This window comes from Bombina bombina, chromosome 3, assembly GCF_027579735.1.
Source record: "Bombina bombina isolate aBomBom1 chromosome 3, aBomBom1.pri, whole genome shotgun sequence".
Classification (NCBI taxonomy): domain Eukaryota; kingdom Metazoa; phylum Chordata; class Amphibia; order Anura; family Bombinatoridae; genus Bombina; species Bombina bombina.
This window is the reverse complement of record NC_069501.1, coordinates 371,570,184-371,587,687: the sequence shown is the minus strand read 5'-3', so window position 1 is coordinate 371,587,687 and position 17,504 is coordinate 371,570,184. Positions and strand designations below refer to the sequence as shown.

The 17,504-nt window shown below is 40.2% G+C and overlaps 1 protein-coding gene across 1 annotated transcript in view; it reads right to left on the bottom strand.

Moving 5' to 3' along the window:
* SLC19A2 (solute carrier family 19 member 2) overlaps positions 1-17,504 on the bottom strand; it is a 118,724-nt gene that overhangs the window by 32,246 nt on the left and 68,974 nt on the right. Inside the window, exons 4-5 of the mRNA XM_053706506.1 lie at positions 3,532-3,724; positions 2,735-2,876 (exon numbers count right to left, since the gene is read on the bottom strand). Of these exons, the coding sequence (XP_053562481.1) occupies positions 2,735-2,876; positions 3,532-3,724 (335 nt within the window). The remainder of the gene's footprint in view (positions 1-2,734; positions 2,877-3,531; positions 3,725-17,504) is intronic.

Below are 17,504 nucleotides of genomic sequence, written 5' to 3'. Positions count from 1 at the left end.
ATGCTCTATCTGAACCATGAAAGATTTTTTTTTTTTTATTTAGTATCCCTTTTATCTCAAAAGACATTATGAAATAAAAAAGTTTTATTTGCTTGTTGTCACAAAGTTGTAAAAACTTGACAATTTCACAGAACATGTTTAAAAATAAAAAAAGATTACAATAAAATATATTAATAATAACAAAAATAAATAAAATGTAAAATCACAACCAACCAAAAGTGCCAACAGTAAAAAAAATATAACAGTGCACTAAGCTTTACCAATACTCTCATTACATGTCCAACTCCATTAAAGTCTATGGAGTTGTGAATGTGAAAATAGCATTGGTAAAGCTTAGATGTGAACTAGCAGTATAAAAGGCAATCTAGCAATTAGAATAATTTTTCAAAAGTTAGTGGCAAGTTCTTTTTAAGGAACAGAAGCATCTCTGCATGTTCAGCTATAAGTCTGTTTCTGCTATCAGTAAGGACGTTTGACGCTAAGCTGAACAGTCTTTCACTTTCCACACTACTGCATGGGGCAGAAATATATTTTTGGGCCATTTTAGCCAGAGCTGGAAATCAAAGTTTATTAACTGCCGAGTACTTCAGGGGTTTGTCGGAATGAGGTACAGTGATCTCTCCCAGCTAGGCTTCCAGCTGTGTAGTAGCAGCTTTTGGAGCACTGCTCTCAGACATACAATAATACAAATACCAGCAATTTGTATTGGCAGAACAGAAGCAAACAATTTTTAGTTAAGTCTCCACTCCAGCTTAAAATGAAATGGGAACATGCAGTTCGAAAAACGCCACAAGATGGCGTATGGGTAAGATCTAAGATTTGGAGGTATCGGTTTAAAGGGACATTATACACTAGATTTTTCTTTGCATAAATGTTTTGTAGATGATCCATTTTATACAGTCTATACAGCTTTTTTTTCAAATGAATAGTTTTGTTTATTTTTAAATAACATTGCTCTGATTTTCAGACTCCTAACCAAGCCCCAAAGTTTTAGGAGAATACCGATGTATAACTACTCCAGCTTGCTTCCATTTGTGTAAAGGGTCTTTTCATATGCAAAGGAAGGGGAAGGGTCTGTTATTTCCCACTTGCAGTGGGTGTTCCAGTAACCTTTTAAACAGAGCTAAACTGGAAGCGTCTAAAAACTTCTAAATAAGTTTTTAAATGGTTTTATACTGGATTTTTATATCAGAATTTTTGCATATTATTCTTTATAGTAGTGTCTATTACATGCAGTTATATAAAATTGGTGTATACTGTCCATTTAAGTATCGGAAGTACAAGTGCAAATACTCGGTATTGGCGCAACCCTAAAATTAAACAGTTAATGAAACCTAAGAAAATGCATCTACATATTATTCTCAGACTAATCTTTGATTTAAATACATCATTGTATCTAACATTTATTTAGTGTTTAATGTCCCTTTAACCAGGTAGTTTTCGTGGATGAGGCATAACATATTATGTTGATATTCTCTATAGAATCAGTTTTGCAGCATTGCTTTACTTATGGATTATTTTATTTGAATAGTTTATGCTTCTGAATTGTTTTGTTTTCTTATATAACCCTTTCAACAAACGTCACTGTAAAGAGGCGTCAGTTTTATATTAGCCAGCATATAGTTGATATGTAGCATGAAACAAAACACATAGGGCTAGAATAAAAGTGGCGCACAATCCATACAACTTCCGTTTTTGCCCTTATATAGCTAGTCCAAAGTTATTTGTTTTAATCACTCAAGCTATAGTGTAGTGCACCATAACATCTGCATGTCCGATACCACAGGTGCTTTACATTCCTCACATAATAGACTTCTATGTGGGCGCATAGTAAAATTCAAACCGATGTATTGCAAAAATCTGCTCAAGTAGTGGAGCTCTGTGTTTAGTTCTGTGAAATACTATTTCAATAAAACTTAAAAAGGAACATGAAACCCAAAAATTCTTCTCTCATGATTCAGATAGAGGATACAATTTTAAACATTCCAATTTACTTCACTCTTTATATATCCTTCGTTGAAGAAATAGCAATGCACATGGGTAAGCCAATCACACGAGTCATCTATGTGTAGACCCCAATCATCAGCTACTGAGCCTATTTAGATATGCTTTTCAACAAATTATATCAAGATAATGAAGCAAATTAGATAATAGAAGTTAATTGGAAAGTTGTTTAAAATTGCATGTTCTTTCTAAATCATGAAAGAAAGAAAATTGGGACTAGCGCTGCTGACTGGACCAGCCGCAGTTCCAGCTCGGGACCAGCAGTGCTCAAGCTCAACACTTGTAACACGAGTGCAGTTTGCACGCAAATAGCGCACTCTATACTATCAAGTAAAAGAATAGGGTGCACTGAAAACTATTTTTCAGGTTAATATCCATTTTCAGGTTAATATCCATCCACTCCAAATTGTGCGTTATTCTTTGTGCGATGATGAAAGCAACATAATGCACCCTGTGCTATTGATTGTGCTTAACTTGCAGTCTAAGCCAAAATGTTAAGCGTCTAACTGAAGTCATTGTCTACAAGAATATAAAGAACTACATTTCATTAAATTATTTTCCAGTAATATCCATGTCTAAGAACACTTTAGAAAACTAAAACCAAACCCGAAAAGAATGTATTTCTTAGCAGAAAAGCCCTTGTGTGGGGTGAAACAACATGTGCAACATTCCACAAAAATAGGCTAAGTGTGACCAATGTGGAATATCAGCAAAACAAATAAAAACTTACTTGAGTAAACAGGTCTAAGCCAAGGACACTAGAATCCACAACTATTAACGTGAGCAAAGTTTGCAGAATCAAGGCAATGAATGTATTGACTCCAAATACAAGGGCATAGCATTCCATACTTAGATTAGCAGCAATCTGAAAACTGCAAGAGAACACAAAGTACAATTATTAACATGCAATCAATCAAGAATCAATCACAATATGTCCTCAATTTATTTTGAATGGAAATGTTATAAAAATTTAGCTTATAGCTTATTTTGAGACATAAGCATTCAGCAACACACAGCTAGCAAAGGAACATAAATGCAAAAATAATACACTCTAAAAAAAAATTAAATTTTCTTTTGTGATTCAGACAGAACATATCATTTTAAAAAACTTTCAAAATGTACTTCTGTTATAAAATTTTCTTCATTTTTTGTTATCCTTTGTTGAAAAGCGGGAAGGTAAGCTCATGAGTGTGCATGTGTCTGCAGCACAATTCCTGTCATGTATTGCATCATCTCTTCAACAACGAATATCATGAGAATAAAGCAAATTTGATAATATAAGTAAATTGGAAACTTTTTGAAAATTGTATTCTCTATCCGAATCATGAAATAATTTTTTGGGGTTTAATGTCCCTTTAAAGCATTGTATTGTTTGCATTAGAATTTCCCTTTAAGTAATATTACTTTTATACATGAATGGACAATAAAATCTTTGAAAAATATGAAAAGAAAAATATGTTGTATCTTATTTCAGATAATACAATTTCTTTATTCAAACATTTAAAACAATTTAAATACATGACTCACGTTGAAATTGTTATGAGGAGCATATAAATGATCCTAAAAAAAACATAGGCTGCGTAGCAAATCCAGATATTTCTGATGTAAACCATAATATACACAGAAGCCGAGATAATAATAGCAAATAAAGCAAGTAATAATTCTCCCCAAGTGGCCCATGACGTTTTTATGTATCCAACAGCAAAAACAGCAACAGCTCCTAAAAATTAAAAATAAAATATATAAATACAAAATTAAAGGGACATGAAACCCAACATTTTTCTTACACAATTTAGATATTTCCTTGTTTAAATTTGCATGTTTTTTCTGAATTAGAGTTTAATTTCTGTACCTTTAAACAATTACATTATATATATTTGTAATATTACAACAACTAATATGAGATGTTTAACAAATTAAATCATTAAATAAAATGTGCATGTATTTTTTTATAATCTAGGACAGAGCTTCATAAACCCAGATGCGCTTAGAAAATGAGTCCTGGAACTTAAAAAAGTGCCCTGGCCCTGCTCATTTAAAAGATTGCGGTTTACAGCGCATATGAATAGAGCGGTCCGGTCGCCAATGGCGAGTAAACATTCCTGCAGGCAAGTAAAATTTACAATTTACCAGCCCGGCTGGCGATCTCCCCATTGGCAGCTTTGCACTATTTTTTTGGGGGCATAATATTGTGTTCTATCTTTTTTTTCATACTGCAGCCGCACTATTTTTTTTACAGCAGCGCCTTAATACTAAATACTAGCGCAGCACATTAATTCCATCTAGCTTGCTCGTCCGTTGTTAGTGATGTCACATCAGGGCGTACTATATTTTTAGGGAGCATACGCACTTTTATTTGGGAGCATTGATACAAGCTTGTGTACCGGATCACATTGATGTCACAGCAAAGCTCCTCGTTAACGGCAGACACTTTATGTTTTGTAGGGCACCTTGTTAGCGATGTTGCGCTGATGCACAATTTTGTATGGAAATAATGAAAGAAAGTGCTGCTCAGGTTTGAATTACTCTATATTTTTCTGACATACCGACCATGCTTCTGGAAGTTACCTTAGCAATGTCACAGCATACGCACTATTTTTTTGGGAGCAGAATACCGGTAGCAGACACTGCTGCTCAGGTACTGATAAATCCTGTTCCATTTCAAAGTGATGGCTATATGATGTGGCGCTATCTTAATAATGTCAGTGAACCATCAAAGAAGAAGAAGGTAGATGATGCAGAAAAGAGAGAAAGGGCCAGACAATATGAAAAGGAAAAGAGAGAGAGACAATTCAAAGACAGCTGCATGATTAATGATAAGGGGGAAAAGAGAGAGTGGCTTGTGTACAACAGCTCAAAACAGGTTATGCTATGTAGTGTATGCCAGGCATTTTCAAACAAACGGAATGCATTTGTGGAAGGTACCAGCACAATGAAACTTGAAGGTATTCGATCACATGAGCTTTCATCAGGACATCTGTAGAGTGTCCAGTGTGAGTCAAACCGAAAATTAAAGCAGACTGAAACACCTGCTGGACAGGCAATCGCTACCATGACAAAGGCACAGAGAAACTAAAACTACTGTTTCGCAACGCTCATCTCCTTGCCATTAAATCGAGGCCTTTCTCTGACTTTCCAGATTTGTGCAAGTAAGTAAAGTGTATGCTTTTATTTGTTTGGCTTTTCCCCAACTGTGTGCTTGGTTTATATTACTTTTTCTGTCCAAACGCTAATTTTTATCTCTTGACTATTTTGTTTTTACAGACTTGACAAAATGAAGGGTTTGGATGTGGGAGATATCTATCTTAATGCCATATCAGCACGGTCATTTGTACACTTTATTGCACAGGAAGAAAGAAAACATACAAAAAGAAAATATGCAGCTGCCAAGTTTCTTGCAGTCTTGTGTGATGGTTCAGTTGATAGTGCAGTGGTGGAGGAAGAAATTATTTATGCTAGATTTGCAATAGAAGGCAAGGTACACACAAGATTTGTGGCTTTGCAGTCAGTTGAAAAGGCTGATGCTGAAACAATTTCTCAGGCAGTAAATGCAGCAGTTACACAACACCTTGACCAGTCGTGGAAGGAGAAACTAGTTGCAATAGGCACTGATGGAGCAGCAGTGATGCTGGGAAAAAAATGGAGGAGTTGTGCAGAAGCTAAAAGGACAGAGAAAGAATGTTGTTGCAATTCACTGCATGAGTCACCGCTTGGAGCTCAGTGTCAGGGCACAGCAGCCAATGAGAGTCATCAGAAGTTAAAAGGATCTACTTCTAGGGTTATATTTATTTTATCACCAGTCAGCACTCAACCGTGCAAATCTTAAGAACAGCTATGCTTCTTTGAAAATGAGGACACTATTGCCTACACGAGCAGATGGGACACGATGGGTAGGCCACTTCTGGCGTGCACTTGACCATTTCCTCAAAGGTTACAAAGCAATTATACAACATCTTGATCAGGTATGTAGACCTCTGCCCCTTCCCTCTGCTATATCTATCTCTCCAGCCTTCCCTTGCTTTCTCCCCATGTCTCTCAAGCCCCCTTTCTCTCCCTCCATTTTACCCTCCCCACTCCTGTTCCTCCCTATCTGTCCCTTTCCCCCTACCTCTAATTCCTTTTATCTCTCCTGTGCTGCTGTCATTCACTCTCTCTGCCTCTTTCTCTAGCTCTCCCTCCCTCTGTCTCTCAAAATTGAGAAAGAGAGAAAGAGAGAAAGAGAGAAAGAGAGAGAGAGAGAGAGAGAGAGAGAGAGAGAGAGAGAGAGAGAGAGAGAGAGAGAGAGAGAAAAAGAATAAAAAATGAGATAAGCAGGGCAATTATGTATACTACTTCATTTCTAGGTCCAATCTCCTGATGCAAAAGGTGTGAGAGGAGAACAGCAAGCAAAGGCCAGATGCTTTTACAGAGCTGCTACAAGTCTGTCAATGGTCCAGTATGCTTGCTTCATGTATGATGTGCTTTTACAGCTATGCAACTTGTCCAACACTCTTCAGAACCGAAATGCAAGTGTTGCAGATCTCCACAACAGTTTGATAGTGACAAAAAAAATACTGATCGCTCTGAAAGAGAGGTATGTACTTTTTTGTTTTGTTCTATAAGAGGTTTTGTTCTTATGTTCATATATGTTCCAGGCCTGTACCTGGGTCACTTCTTCATTCTATTCAGTATGATGAAGAAGGCACAGCTAGGTTTGAAGGAGTTGAGTTGAAAGGAAAGAATGATACCTTCAATAGTTCAAAAAATAAGTTTTTGGAAGCAATACAGTCCAGCTTTGAAGATCGCTTTGAAGACATTGAAGGAGGAGTTCTTCAGGCAACATTGGTGACATCCTTCAAAACATGGCCTGACAAAGAAAACTCAGAAGGTATTTCTAAATTTAAAATGTAATTAGAGATGTTCTCTAATGTAAAATATTATTAGGACATATTAAATAAAAATATATGAATTACATATATTTTGTTTAATATGAAATATATGAATTACATATATTTTGTTTAATATGTCCTAATTAGTATAGTTTATTTTAGTAGAACAAAAAAAATATGCAACAAACATGTTTGCAAGGAATTTCTTGTTTTCTTTCTTCCAGACTTTGGCAATGAAGACATTGCAACTCTGACCAGTCAGTTTCAACCAGCACTAGAGGCACAGGGTGTTAGTTGTAGGGAAATAGTGAATGAATGGACAGTTCTTAAGACTAGTTTGTATAACAAGAATGACTGGGAGAAGAAGCTGAAAACGGTCACCTGGCCTGAACTCAGAGAATTCGGAGATAAATGTGGCCATCTTCTGAGTTTGATGGACTTGATCCTAACCTTGCCAGTCAGCACATCAGAATGTGAAAGAGGCTTTTCCAAAATGAAGATGATCAAAAGTGACTGGCGCTCCTCCCTCATAACTTCAACATTGTCAGATTTAATGATTATAAACCTTCATTCTGCACCAGTAGATCAATTTGATCCAAGTGATGCAGTAAGGCATTGGGCAACAGCAGGACCAAGAAAGAGAAATGTCACATACAAAAGGTCCACAAATGAAACAGTAAAATTTAGTCATTGCTGAGGTTGCAGAGGTTCCAATCCCTTTTGATCACCTTGAAAATGATGAGGAGCAAGCAGAAGAGTTTGAGGTGTCAGGACTTAATGAGGTTTATGATTGTGAGTTGAACTTCCCAGAGCACTCTGACTCAGATTGACATCTGTTAACAGTTTCAACAATGTTTCATGTGCAGCATAGATCAGTTACTTTCTGTATTGACTTCAATACAATGGCTGAGGCTGTGTTACTAATTTTATTTTCAAATTTGCTTAAAATATATCAATACTAGTTCACTAAAAGTCTAATTTTGCACTATTCCATGGTTCAATGATTGTATAATTGGACCAATGTCAGGAATGTATACAAAAAATATAATTTATGCTTACCTGATAAATTCATTTCTCCTGTAGTGTAGTCAGTCCACGGGTCATCCATTACTTATGGGATTATATCTCCTCCCTAACAGGAAGTGCAAGAGGATCACCCAAGCAGAGCTGCTATATAGCTCATCCCCTCTACGTCATACCCAGTCATTCGACCGAAACCAAACGAGAAAGGAGAAAACTATAGGGTGCAGTGGTGACTGGAGTTTAATTTAAAATTTAGACCTGCCGTAAAAAAAACAGGGCGGGCCGTGGACTGACTACACTACAGGAGAAATGAATTTATCAGGTAAGCATAAATTATATTTTCTCCTGTTAAGTGTAGTCAGTCCACGGGTCATCCATTACTTAACTTATGGGATACCAATACCAAAGCTAAAAGTACACGGATGACGGGAGGGACAGGCAGGATCTTTACACGGAAGGAACCACTGTCTGTAGAACCTCTCTCCCAAAAACAGCCTCCGAAGAAGCAAAAGTGTCAAATTTGTAAAATTTTGAAAAAGTGTGAAGTGAAGACCAAGTTGCAGCCTTGCAAATCTGTTCAACAGAGGCCTCATTCTTAAAGGCCCAAGTGGAAGCCACAGCTCTAGTAGAATGAGCCGTAATCCTTTCAGGAGGCTGCTGTCCAGCAGTCTCATAGGCTAAACGTATTATGCTACGAAGCCAGAAAGAGAGAGAGGTAGCCGAAGCTTTTTGACCTCTCCTCTGTCCAGAATAAACGACAAACAGGGAAGAAGTTTGGCGAAAATCTTTAGTTGCCTGCAAATAAAATTTCAGGGCACGGACGACGTCCAGATTGTGCAGAAGTCGTTCCTTCTTTGAAGAAGGGTTAGGGCACAATGATGGAACAACAATCTCTTGATTGATATTCTTGTTAGTGACTACCTTAGGTAAGAACCCAGGTTTAGTACGCAGAACTACCTTGTCTGAATGAAAAATCAGATAAGGAGAATCACAATGTAAGGCCGATAACTCAGAGACTCTTCGAGCCGAGGAAATAGCCATTAAAAACAGAACTTTCCAAGATAACAGCTTGATATCAATGGAATGAAGGGGTTCAAATGGAACACCTTGCAGAACGTTAAGAACTAAGTTTAAGCTCCACGGCGGAGCAACAGTCTTAAACACAGGCTTAATCCTAGCCAAAGCCTGACAAAAAGCCTGAACGTCTGGAACTTCTGACAGACGTTTGTGTAAAAGGATAGACAGAGCTGAGATCTGTCCCTTTAACGAACTAGCAGATAAACCCTTTTCTAAACCTTCTTGTAGAAAAGACAATATCCTAGGAATCCTAACCTTACTCCATGAGTAACTCTTGGATTCGCACCAATATAAGTATTTACGCCATATTTTATGGTAAATTTTCCTGGTAACAGGTTTCCTAGCCTGTATTAAGGTATCAATCACTGACTCCGAGAATCCCCGCTTTGATAGAATCAAGCGTTCAATCTCCATGCAGTCAGCCTCAGAGAAATTAGATTTGGATGCTTGAAAGAACCCTGAATCAGAAGGTCCTGTCTCAGAGGCAGAGACCATGGTGGACAGGATGACATGTCCACTAGATCTGCATACCAGGTCCTGCGTGGCCACGCAGGCGCTATTAGAATCATTGATGCTCTCTCCTGTTTGATCCTGGCAATCAATCGAGGAAGCATCGGGAAGGGTGGAAACACATAAGCCATGTTGAAGACCCAAGGTGCTGTCAGAGCATCTATCAGTACCGCTCCCGGGTCCCTGGACCTGGATCCGTAACAAGGAAGCTTGGCGTTCTGGCGAGACGCCATGAGATCCAGATCTGGTTTGCCCCAATGATGAAGCAGTTGGGCAAACACCTCCGGATGAAGTTCCCACTCCCCCGGATGAAAAGTCTGGCGACTTAGAAAATCCGCCTCCCAGTTCTCCACGCCTGGGATGTGGATCGCTGACAGGTGGCAAGAGTGAGACTCTGCCCAGCGAATTATCTTTGAGACTTCCATCATCGCTAGGGAACTCCTTGTCCCTCCCTGATGGTTGATGTAAGCCACAGTCGTGATGTTGTCCGACTGAAACCTGATGAACCTCAGAGTTGCTAACTGAGGCCAAGCCAGGAGAGCATTGAAAACTGCTCTTAATTCCAGAATGTTTATTGGAAGGAGTCTCTCCTCCTGAGTCCATGATCCCTGAGCCTTCAGGGAATTCCAGACTGCGCCCCAACCTAGAAGGCTGGCGTCTGTTGTTACAATCGTCCAATCTGGCCTGCGGAAGGGCATCCCCTTGGACAGATGTGGCCGAGAAAGCCACCATAGAAGAGAATCTCTAGTCTCTTGATCCAGATTTAGCAGAGGGGACAAATCTGAGTAATCCCCATTCCACTGACTTAGCATGCACAATTGCAGCGGTCTGAGATGCAGGCGTGCAAAAGGTACTATGTCCATTGCCGCTACCATTAAGCCGATTACCTCCATGCACTGAGCCACTGACGGGTGTTGAATGGAATGAAGGACTCGGCAAGCATTTAGAAGTTTTGATAACCTGTCCTCCGTCAGGTAAATTTTCATTTCTACAGAATCTATAAGAGTCCCTAAGAAGGGAACTCTTGTGAGTGGCAATAGAGAACTCTTTTCTACGTTCACCTTCCACCCATGCGACCTTAGAAATGCCAGAACTAACTCTGTATGAGACTTGGCAGTTTGGAAACTTGACGCTTGTATCAGAATGTCGTCTAGGTACGGAGCTACCGCTATGCCTCGCGGTCTTAGTACCGCCAGAAGAGAGCCCAGAACCTTTGTAAAGATTCTTGGAGCCGTAGCTAACCCGAAGGGAAGAGCTACAAACTGGTTATGCCTGTTTAGGAAGGCAAACCTTAGATACCGGTAATGATCCTTGTGAATCGGAATGTGAAGGTAGGCATCCTTTAAATCCACTGTGGTCATGTACTGACCCTCTTGGATCATAGGTAAGATGGTCCGAATAGTTTCCATTTTGAACGATGGAACTCTTAGGAATTTGTTTAGGATCTTTAAGTCCAAGATTGGTCTGAAGGTTCCCTCTTTTTTGGGAACCACAAACAGATTTGAATAAAACCCTTGTCCGTGTTCCGACCGCGGAACTGGGTGGATCACTCCCATTAGTAAGAGGTCTTGTACACAGCGTAGAAACGCCTCTTTCTTTATCTGGTTTGTTGACAACCTTGAAAGATGAAATCTCCCTTGTGGAGGAGAAGCTTTGAAGTCCAGATGATATCCCTGAGATATGATCTCCAACGCCCAGGGATCCTGGACATCTCTTGCCCAAGCCTGGGCGAAGAGAGAAAGTCTGCCCCCCACTAGATCCGTTTCCGGATCGGGGGCCCTCACTTCATGCTGTCTTAGGGGCAGCAGCAGGTTTTATGGCCTGCTTGCCCTTGTTCCAGGACTGGTTAGGTTTCCAGCCCTGTCTGTAGCGAGCAACAGTTCCTTCCTGTCTTGGAGCGGAGGAAGTTGATGCTGCTCCTGCCTTGAAGTTACGAAAGGCACGAAAATTAGACTGTTTAGCCCTTGGTTTGGCCCTGTCTTGAGGCAGGGCATGGCCCTTACCTCCAGTAATGTCAGCGATAATTTCTTTCAAACCGGGCCCGAATAATGTCTGCCCTTTGAAAGGAATGTTAAGCAATTTAGATTTAGAAGTCACATCAGCTGACCAGGATTTAAGCCACAGCGCTCTACGCGCTTGAATGGCGAATCCGGAGTTCTTAGCCGTAAGTTTAGTTAAGTGTACTACGGCATCAGAAATAAATGAATTAGCTAGCTTAAGGACTTTAAGCTTGTTTATAATCTCATCCAATGGAGCTGTGCTAAGGGTCTCTTCCAGAGACTCAAACCAGAATGCCGCCGCAGCCGTGACAGGCGCAATGCATGCAAGGGGTTGTAATATAAAACCTTGCTGAACAAACATTTTCTTAAGGTAACCCTCTAACTTTTTATCCATTGGATCTGAAAAAGCACAGCTATCCTCCACCGGGATAGTGGTGTGCTTAGCCAGAGTAGAAACTGCTCCCTCCACCTTAGGGACCGTCTGCCATAAGTCCCGTGTGGTGGCGTCTATTGGAAACATTTTTCTAAATATAGGAGGGGGTGAAAAAGGCACACCGGGTCTATCCCACTCCTTGTTAACAATTTCTGTAAGCCTTTTAGGTATAGGAAAAACGTCAGTACACGCCGGTACCGAAAAATATTTATCCAGCCTACATACTTTCTCTGGAATTGCAACCGTGTTACAATCATTCAGAGCCGCTAATACCTCCCCTAGTAATACACGGAGGTTCTCAAGCTTAAATTTAAAATTTGAAATGTCTGAGTCCAGTTTACTTGGATCAGATCCAACACCCACAGAATGAAGCTCTCCGTCCTCATGTTCTGCAAATTGTGACGCAGTATCAGACATGGCTCTATTATTATCAGCGCACTCTGTTCTTACCCCAGAGTGATCGCGTTTACCCCTAAATTCTGGCAATTTAGATAGTACTTCAGTCATAACATTAGCCATGTCTTGCAAAGTGATTTGTATGGGCCGCCCTGATGTACTTGGCGCCACAATATCACGCACCTCCTGAGCGGGAGGCGAAGGTACTGACACGTGAGGAGAGTTAGTCGGCATAACTTCCCCCTCGTTGTCTGGTGATAATTTCTTTACATGTACAGATTGGCTTTTATTTAAAGTAGCATCAATGCAATTAGTACACAAATTTCTATTGGGCTCCACATTGGCCTTTAAACATAGTGAACAAAGAGATTCATCTGTGTCAGACATGTTTAAACAGACTAGCAATGAGACTAGCAAGCTTGGAAATACTTTTCTAAATAAATTTACAAGCAATATAAAAAAACGCTACTGTGCCTTTAAGAAGCACAAAAAAGCTGTCACAGTTGAAATAACAATGAACCAAAATAGTTATAGCAACCAATTTTTCACAGTAAATGTATTAAGTTAGCAAAGGATTGCACCCACCAGCAAATGGATGATTAACCCCTTAATACCCAAAAAACGGATAACAATTTAATAATTAACGTTTTTATCACAGTCAAAACACACTGTCACAGGTCTGCTGTGAGTGATTACCTCCCTCAAAACTAGTTTTGGAGACCCCTGAGCTCTGTAGAGACGTCCTGGATCATGGAGGAAGAAATAGGAAGACTGTGACTAAATTTTTACTGCGCAATAAAGCGCTAAAATAGGCCCCTCCCACTCAAATTACAACAGTGGGGAAGCTCAGTAAACTGTTTTTATTCAGAAACAAACGACAGCCATGTGGTAAAAATCATGCCCATAAAGTTTTATCACCAAGTACCTCAGAAAAAACGATTAACATGCCAGTAAACATTTTAAAAATGAAAATTATGAAATGTTATTAATAAGCCTGCTGCTAGTCGCTTTCACTGCAGTGCAGGCTCAAATATTACTTTAATATAGACAGTATTTTCTTAGTGAAATCCATTCCCCAGAAATACCTCAGAGTATACATACATACATATCAGCCTGAAACCAGTCGCTACTACTGCATTTAAGGCTGCACTTACATTACATCGGTATTAGCAGTATTTTCTCAGTCAATTCCATTCCTTAGAAAATAATATACTGCACATACCTCCTTGCAGGTGGGCCCTGCCTGCTATCCCCTGTTCTGAAGTTACCTCACTCCTCAGAATGGCCGAGAACAGCAAGTGGATCTTAGTTACGACCGCTAAGATCATAGACAAACTCAGGTAGATTCTTCTTCTAATGCTGCCTGAGAAGAAACAACACACTCCGGTGCCGTTTAAAATAACAAACTTTTGATTGAAGAAATAAAAACTAAGTTTAACACACCACAGTCCTCTCACACGTCCTATCTATTAGTTAGGTGCAAGAGAATGACTGGGTATGACGTAGAGGGGAGGAGCTATATAGCAGCTCTGCTTGGGTGATCCTCTTGCACTTCCTGTTAGGGAGGAGATATAATCCCATAAGTAATGGATGACCCGTGGACTGACTACACTCAACAGGAGAAATAAAGAATACAGGTTTGTGAGATTATAACAACAAGGTGTCTTTTGTCCTTTTTAATGTATAATGTACACATATGCAGAATGCGCACGGGCGAGTAAATTTTCCTGCGGGCTGGTAATTTTTTGCAGTTACTTGCCCGGTGGGCGAGTTCAGTTTTTGGGTAATCATAGGCCCTGGGTTTAAGGTTGACATGGAAACCACTCTGCTTCATGCAGAATACACTTAGCCAGATTAAGTGTTCTTTCCTCTCCAACTCTAACAACCCTTTTTGAACATTATATTGTACTGTATGTGTTCCTGCTTCACCTGCAGAACTATTCATAGTGAGATAAACTGCTCTCAAGCTAAAATTTGCCTTTGTAAAATTATTTAAGGTACCTCACAGTACTGACAATACTTCTTTGATAATCTCATCAGAGCAGAGATAATCCGGTCCACAGTTTGTCAATTAACATAGGCATGTGTTTCAAGGAAGACGTAGTGGCCTTCTGACCCCTATGTTTACCTGCATATATGACAAACAAAAGTTCCTTCACCAAGGAAGAATTGGGACACAAGGAAAGAACAACAATCTCTTGATTAATGTTCCGATCTGACACCACCTTAGGAAGGAAACCTAACTTAGTACATTAAACCGCCTTATCGGCGTGAAAAACAAAGATAAGGGGGATCACACTGCAAGGCAGAAATCTCCGAGACCCTGCGATCACAGGCAATAGTCAACAGAAACAGAACCTTCCAGGATAACAGTTTAATGTCAACATAATGCATTAGCTCAAACGGAGCCTGCTGCAACACACAAAGAACAAGGTTGAAACTCCAAGGTGGAGCTACCCTTCTAAACACAGGCCTGATCCTAGTCAGGGCCTTAACAAAGGACTGCACATCCGGAAGCACAGCTTGTGCAGCAACACCGACAGGGCCAATATCTGTCCCTTCAGGGAACTAGCAGATAGACCCTTCTCCAGTCCATCCTGGAGAAAAAATAAAATTCTGGCAACCTTAACACACTCTTCACACCAGTGCAGATAAGTCCGTCACACCTTATGGTAGTTGCATCGAGTAACTGGCTTACGAGCTTGAATCAAAGTGTCAATAACACTCTGAGAAACCTCTCTTGGCTAAGACTAAGCCTTCTATCTCCACGCAGTCACCCTCAGAGAATTTAGATTTTATTGTAGGAAGGGACCATGTAGTAGCAGGTCCCTGTGACAGGGTAACCTCCATGGAGGAGATGAGGACATCCCCACCAGATCTACGAACCAAGTCCTTCACGGCCAGGATGGAGTAATTAGAATCATCGGTTCTTGCTACTGCTTGATCCAAACCACCACATGGGGGAGAAGTAGTAATGGAGGAAATAGATATATGAGCCTGAACCTCCAGGGAACCGCTAGGGCATCAATAAATTTTGCTTGACGATCCCTCGATCTCGACCCGTACCTCGGTAGTTTGGCCTTTAGACAGGAGGTCTATCTCCAGAATCCCCCATCTGGAGCATAACTCTGCAAAAACCTCTGGTTGGACAGACCATTCCCAGGGGTGAAAAAGATAGCCTGCTGAGGAGCATACAGTTGTGGGTCTCATTTCAGGATCTGAGAAACCTCTCTCATCGCTTAGGAACTCCTTGTTCCTCCCTGTTGGTTGTTGTAGGATACCAAAGTTATATTGTCTGATTGGAATCTGATAAACTGGGACGAACCCAGAAGGGGACAAGCCTTCAGGTCATTGAAGATTGCCCAAAGTTCCAAGATATTGATCGGCAACGTGGACTCCTCGAGTCCACAGACCCTGTGCCTTCCTGGCACCCCAAATGGCTCCCCAGCCGGATATACTTGCGTCCATAGTCTCAAGAAGCACACCTTGGGACAGGTGATCTTGACAGAGCTACCAAGAGAGAGAATCTCTCTACAGGCTATCCAGTATTATCTGTTGGGACAGGTCTGAATGGTCGCTGTTCCATTGTCTCAGTATGCATAGTTGTAAGGGTCTGAGATGGAATCTGGCAAAGGGAATGATGTCCATACAAGACACCATGAGGCCAATCACCTCCATACACTGGGCCACCGAAGGACTTAGGGAGGCCTCGAGGGCAAGGCAAGCTGATGTTAGCTTGCAACGTCTCTGATTCGATAGAAAGATCTTCATGGATACCGAGTCTATGACCGTACCCAGGAATTTCTCCCTGGTATTTGGAGTAAGAGAACTCTTTTCCAATTTTTAAGAAATTCAGGAAGTGAAGAACATCCTGCTTAAGAATACACTTATAGCACTCTAGAGTCACTGGACACTATATATCTTGAAATACTGTGATATTGGAGTGGATAAAATGAATAGATATTCTCGAATGAGGAAGAGAGGTTGAAGCTCTTATGCTAAAAAAAACGTAACTTTTAATACTTGTAGTAATACTAAAAAATTTTGGGAAAAGAACTTAAAAACACACACATGGAAAAATCCTGCTTATGGGTTTGTATCCCTTATTCTGGGGTTGCAGAGATGTGCAGGGGTTAAGGGGAGAGAGTATGTACAATGTCAGGTATGTATTATACTTGTTTTCATATCATGATCAGAATGTAAATATGTAGTGTTTAGGGGGTAACAACAACGGTGTTAGACTGCAGCATATATAATAAACTTTAAGAGCTAGAATAAATCTAGTATCATGTCCTTATTGCTATGCTATCTCCTAAGTGTGTATACAAGAGTCACCAGCTTGTCATAGTGTGAGAGCCTTACTTTATCCTATATGGTAGGATTGTGGAGATCAAAAGGTATGAACTATAAAGAGAATTGCAGTTTAGGCTGCCATGATAAAAACTAAAATGGATGTTTTACCTGATAAATTTATTTATTTCTTGACATGGTGAGTCCACGGATCATCATCAATTACTGTTGGGAATATCACTCCTGGCCAGCAGGAGGAGGCAAAGAGTACCACAGCAAAGCTGTTAAGTATCACTTCCCTTCCCACAAACCCCAGTCATTCGACAGAAGGAAAAAAGGTGAAAGGAAAAAACAAGGTGCAGAGGTTTATATAAAAAAAACTGTCTGGAAAACAGGGAGGGCCGTGGACTCAGTGTAAAGAAAGAAAGATATTTATCAGGTAAACATAAATTTTGTTTTCTTTCTAATGACACAGTGAATCCACGGATCAACATCAATTACTGTTGGGAATCAATATTCAAGCTAGAGGACACAGATGATAAGGGAGGGCAAGACAGGCAACCTAAACAGGAGGCATCACTGTTTGCAGAACCTTTCTCCCAAAATAAACCTCAAAAGAATCAACTATGAAAAATTTGGACAGGCTATGCAGAGAAAACCAAGTAGCAGCCTTGCAATTCCTTTCACAGAAACGGAAATTGTCTCAGGAGACTGCTACCCAGCAGTCTCATAGGCAAAAAAAAAATATATACTTTTCTTACTAAAGAAAGAAAAATAGCAGAAGCTTTCAGACCTCTACGTTTCTCAGAGAAACAGACAGGGCAGAAAACTGGCAAAAATCCTTCTGACAAAATATGACATCGCGCACAACCTCCAAGTCGTGCAACAAACATTCTTCAGAAA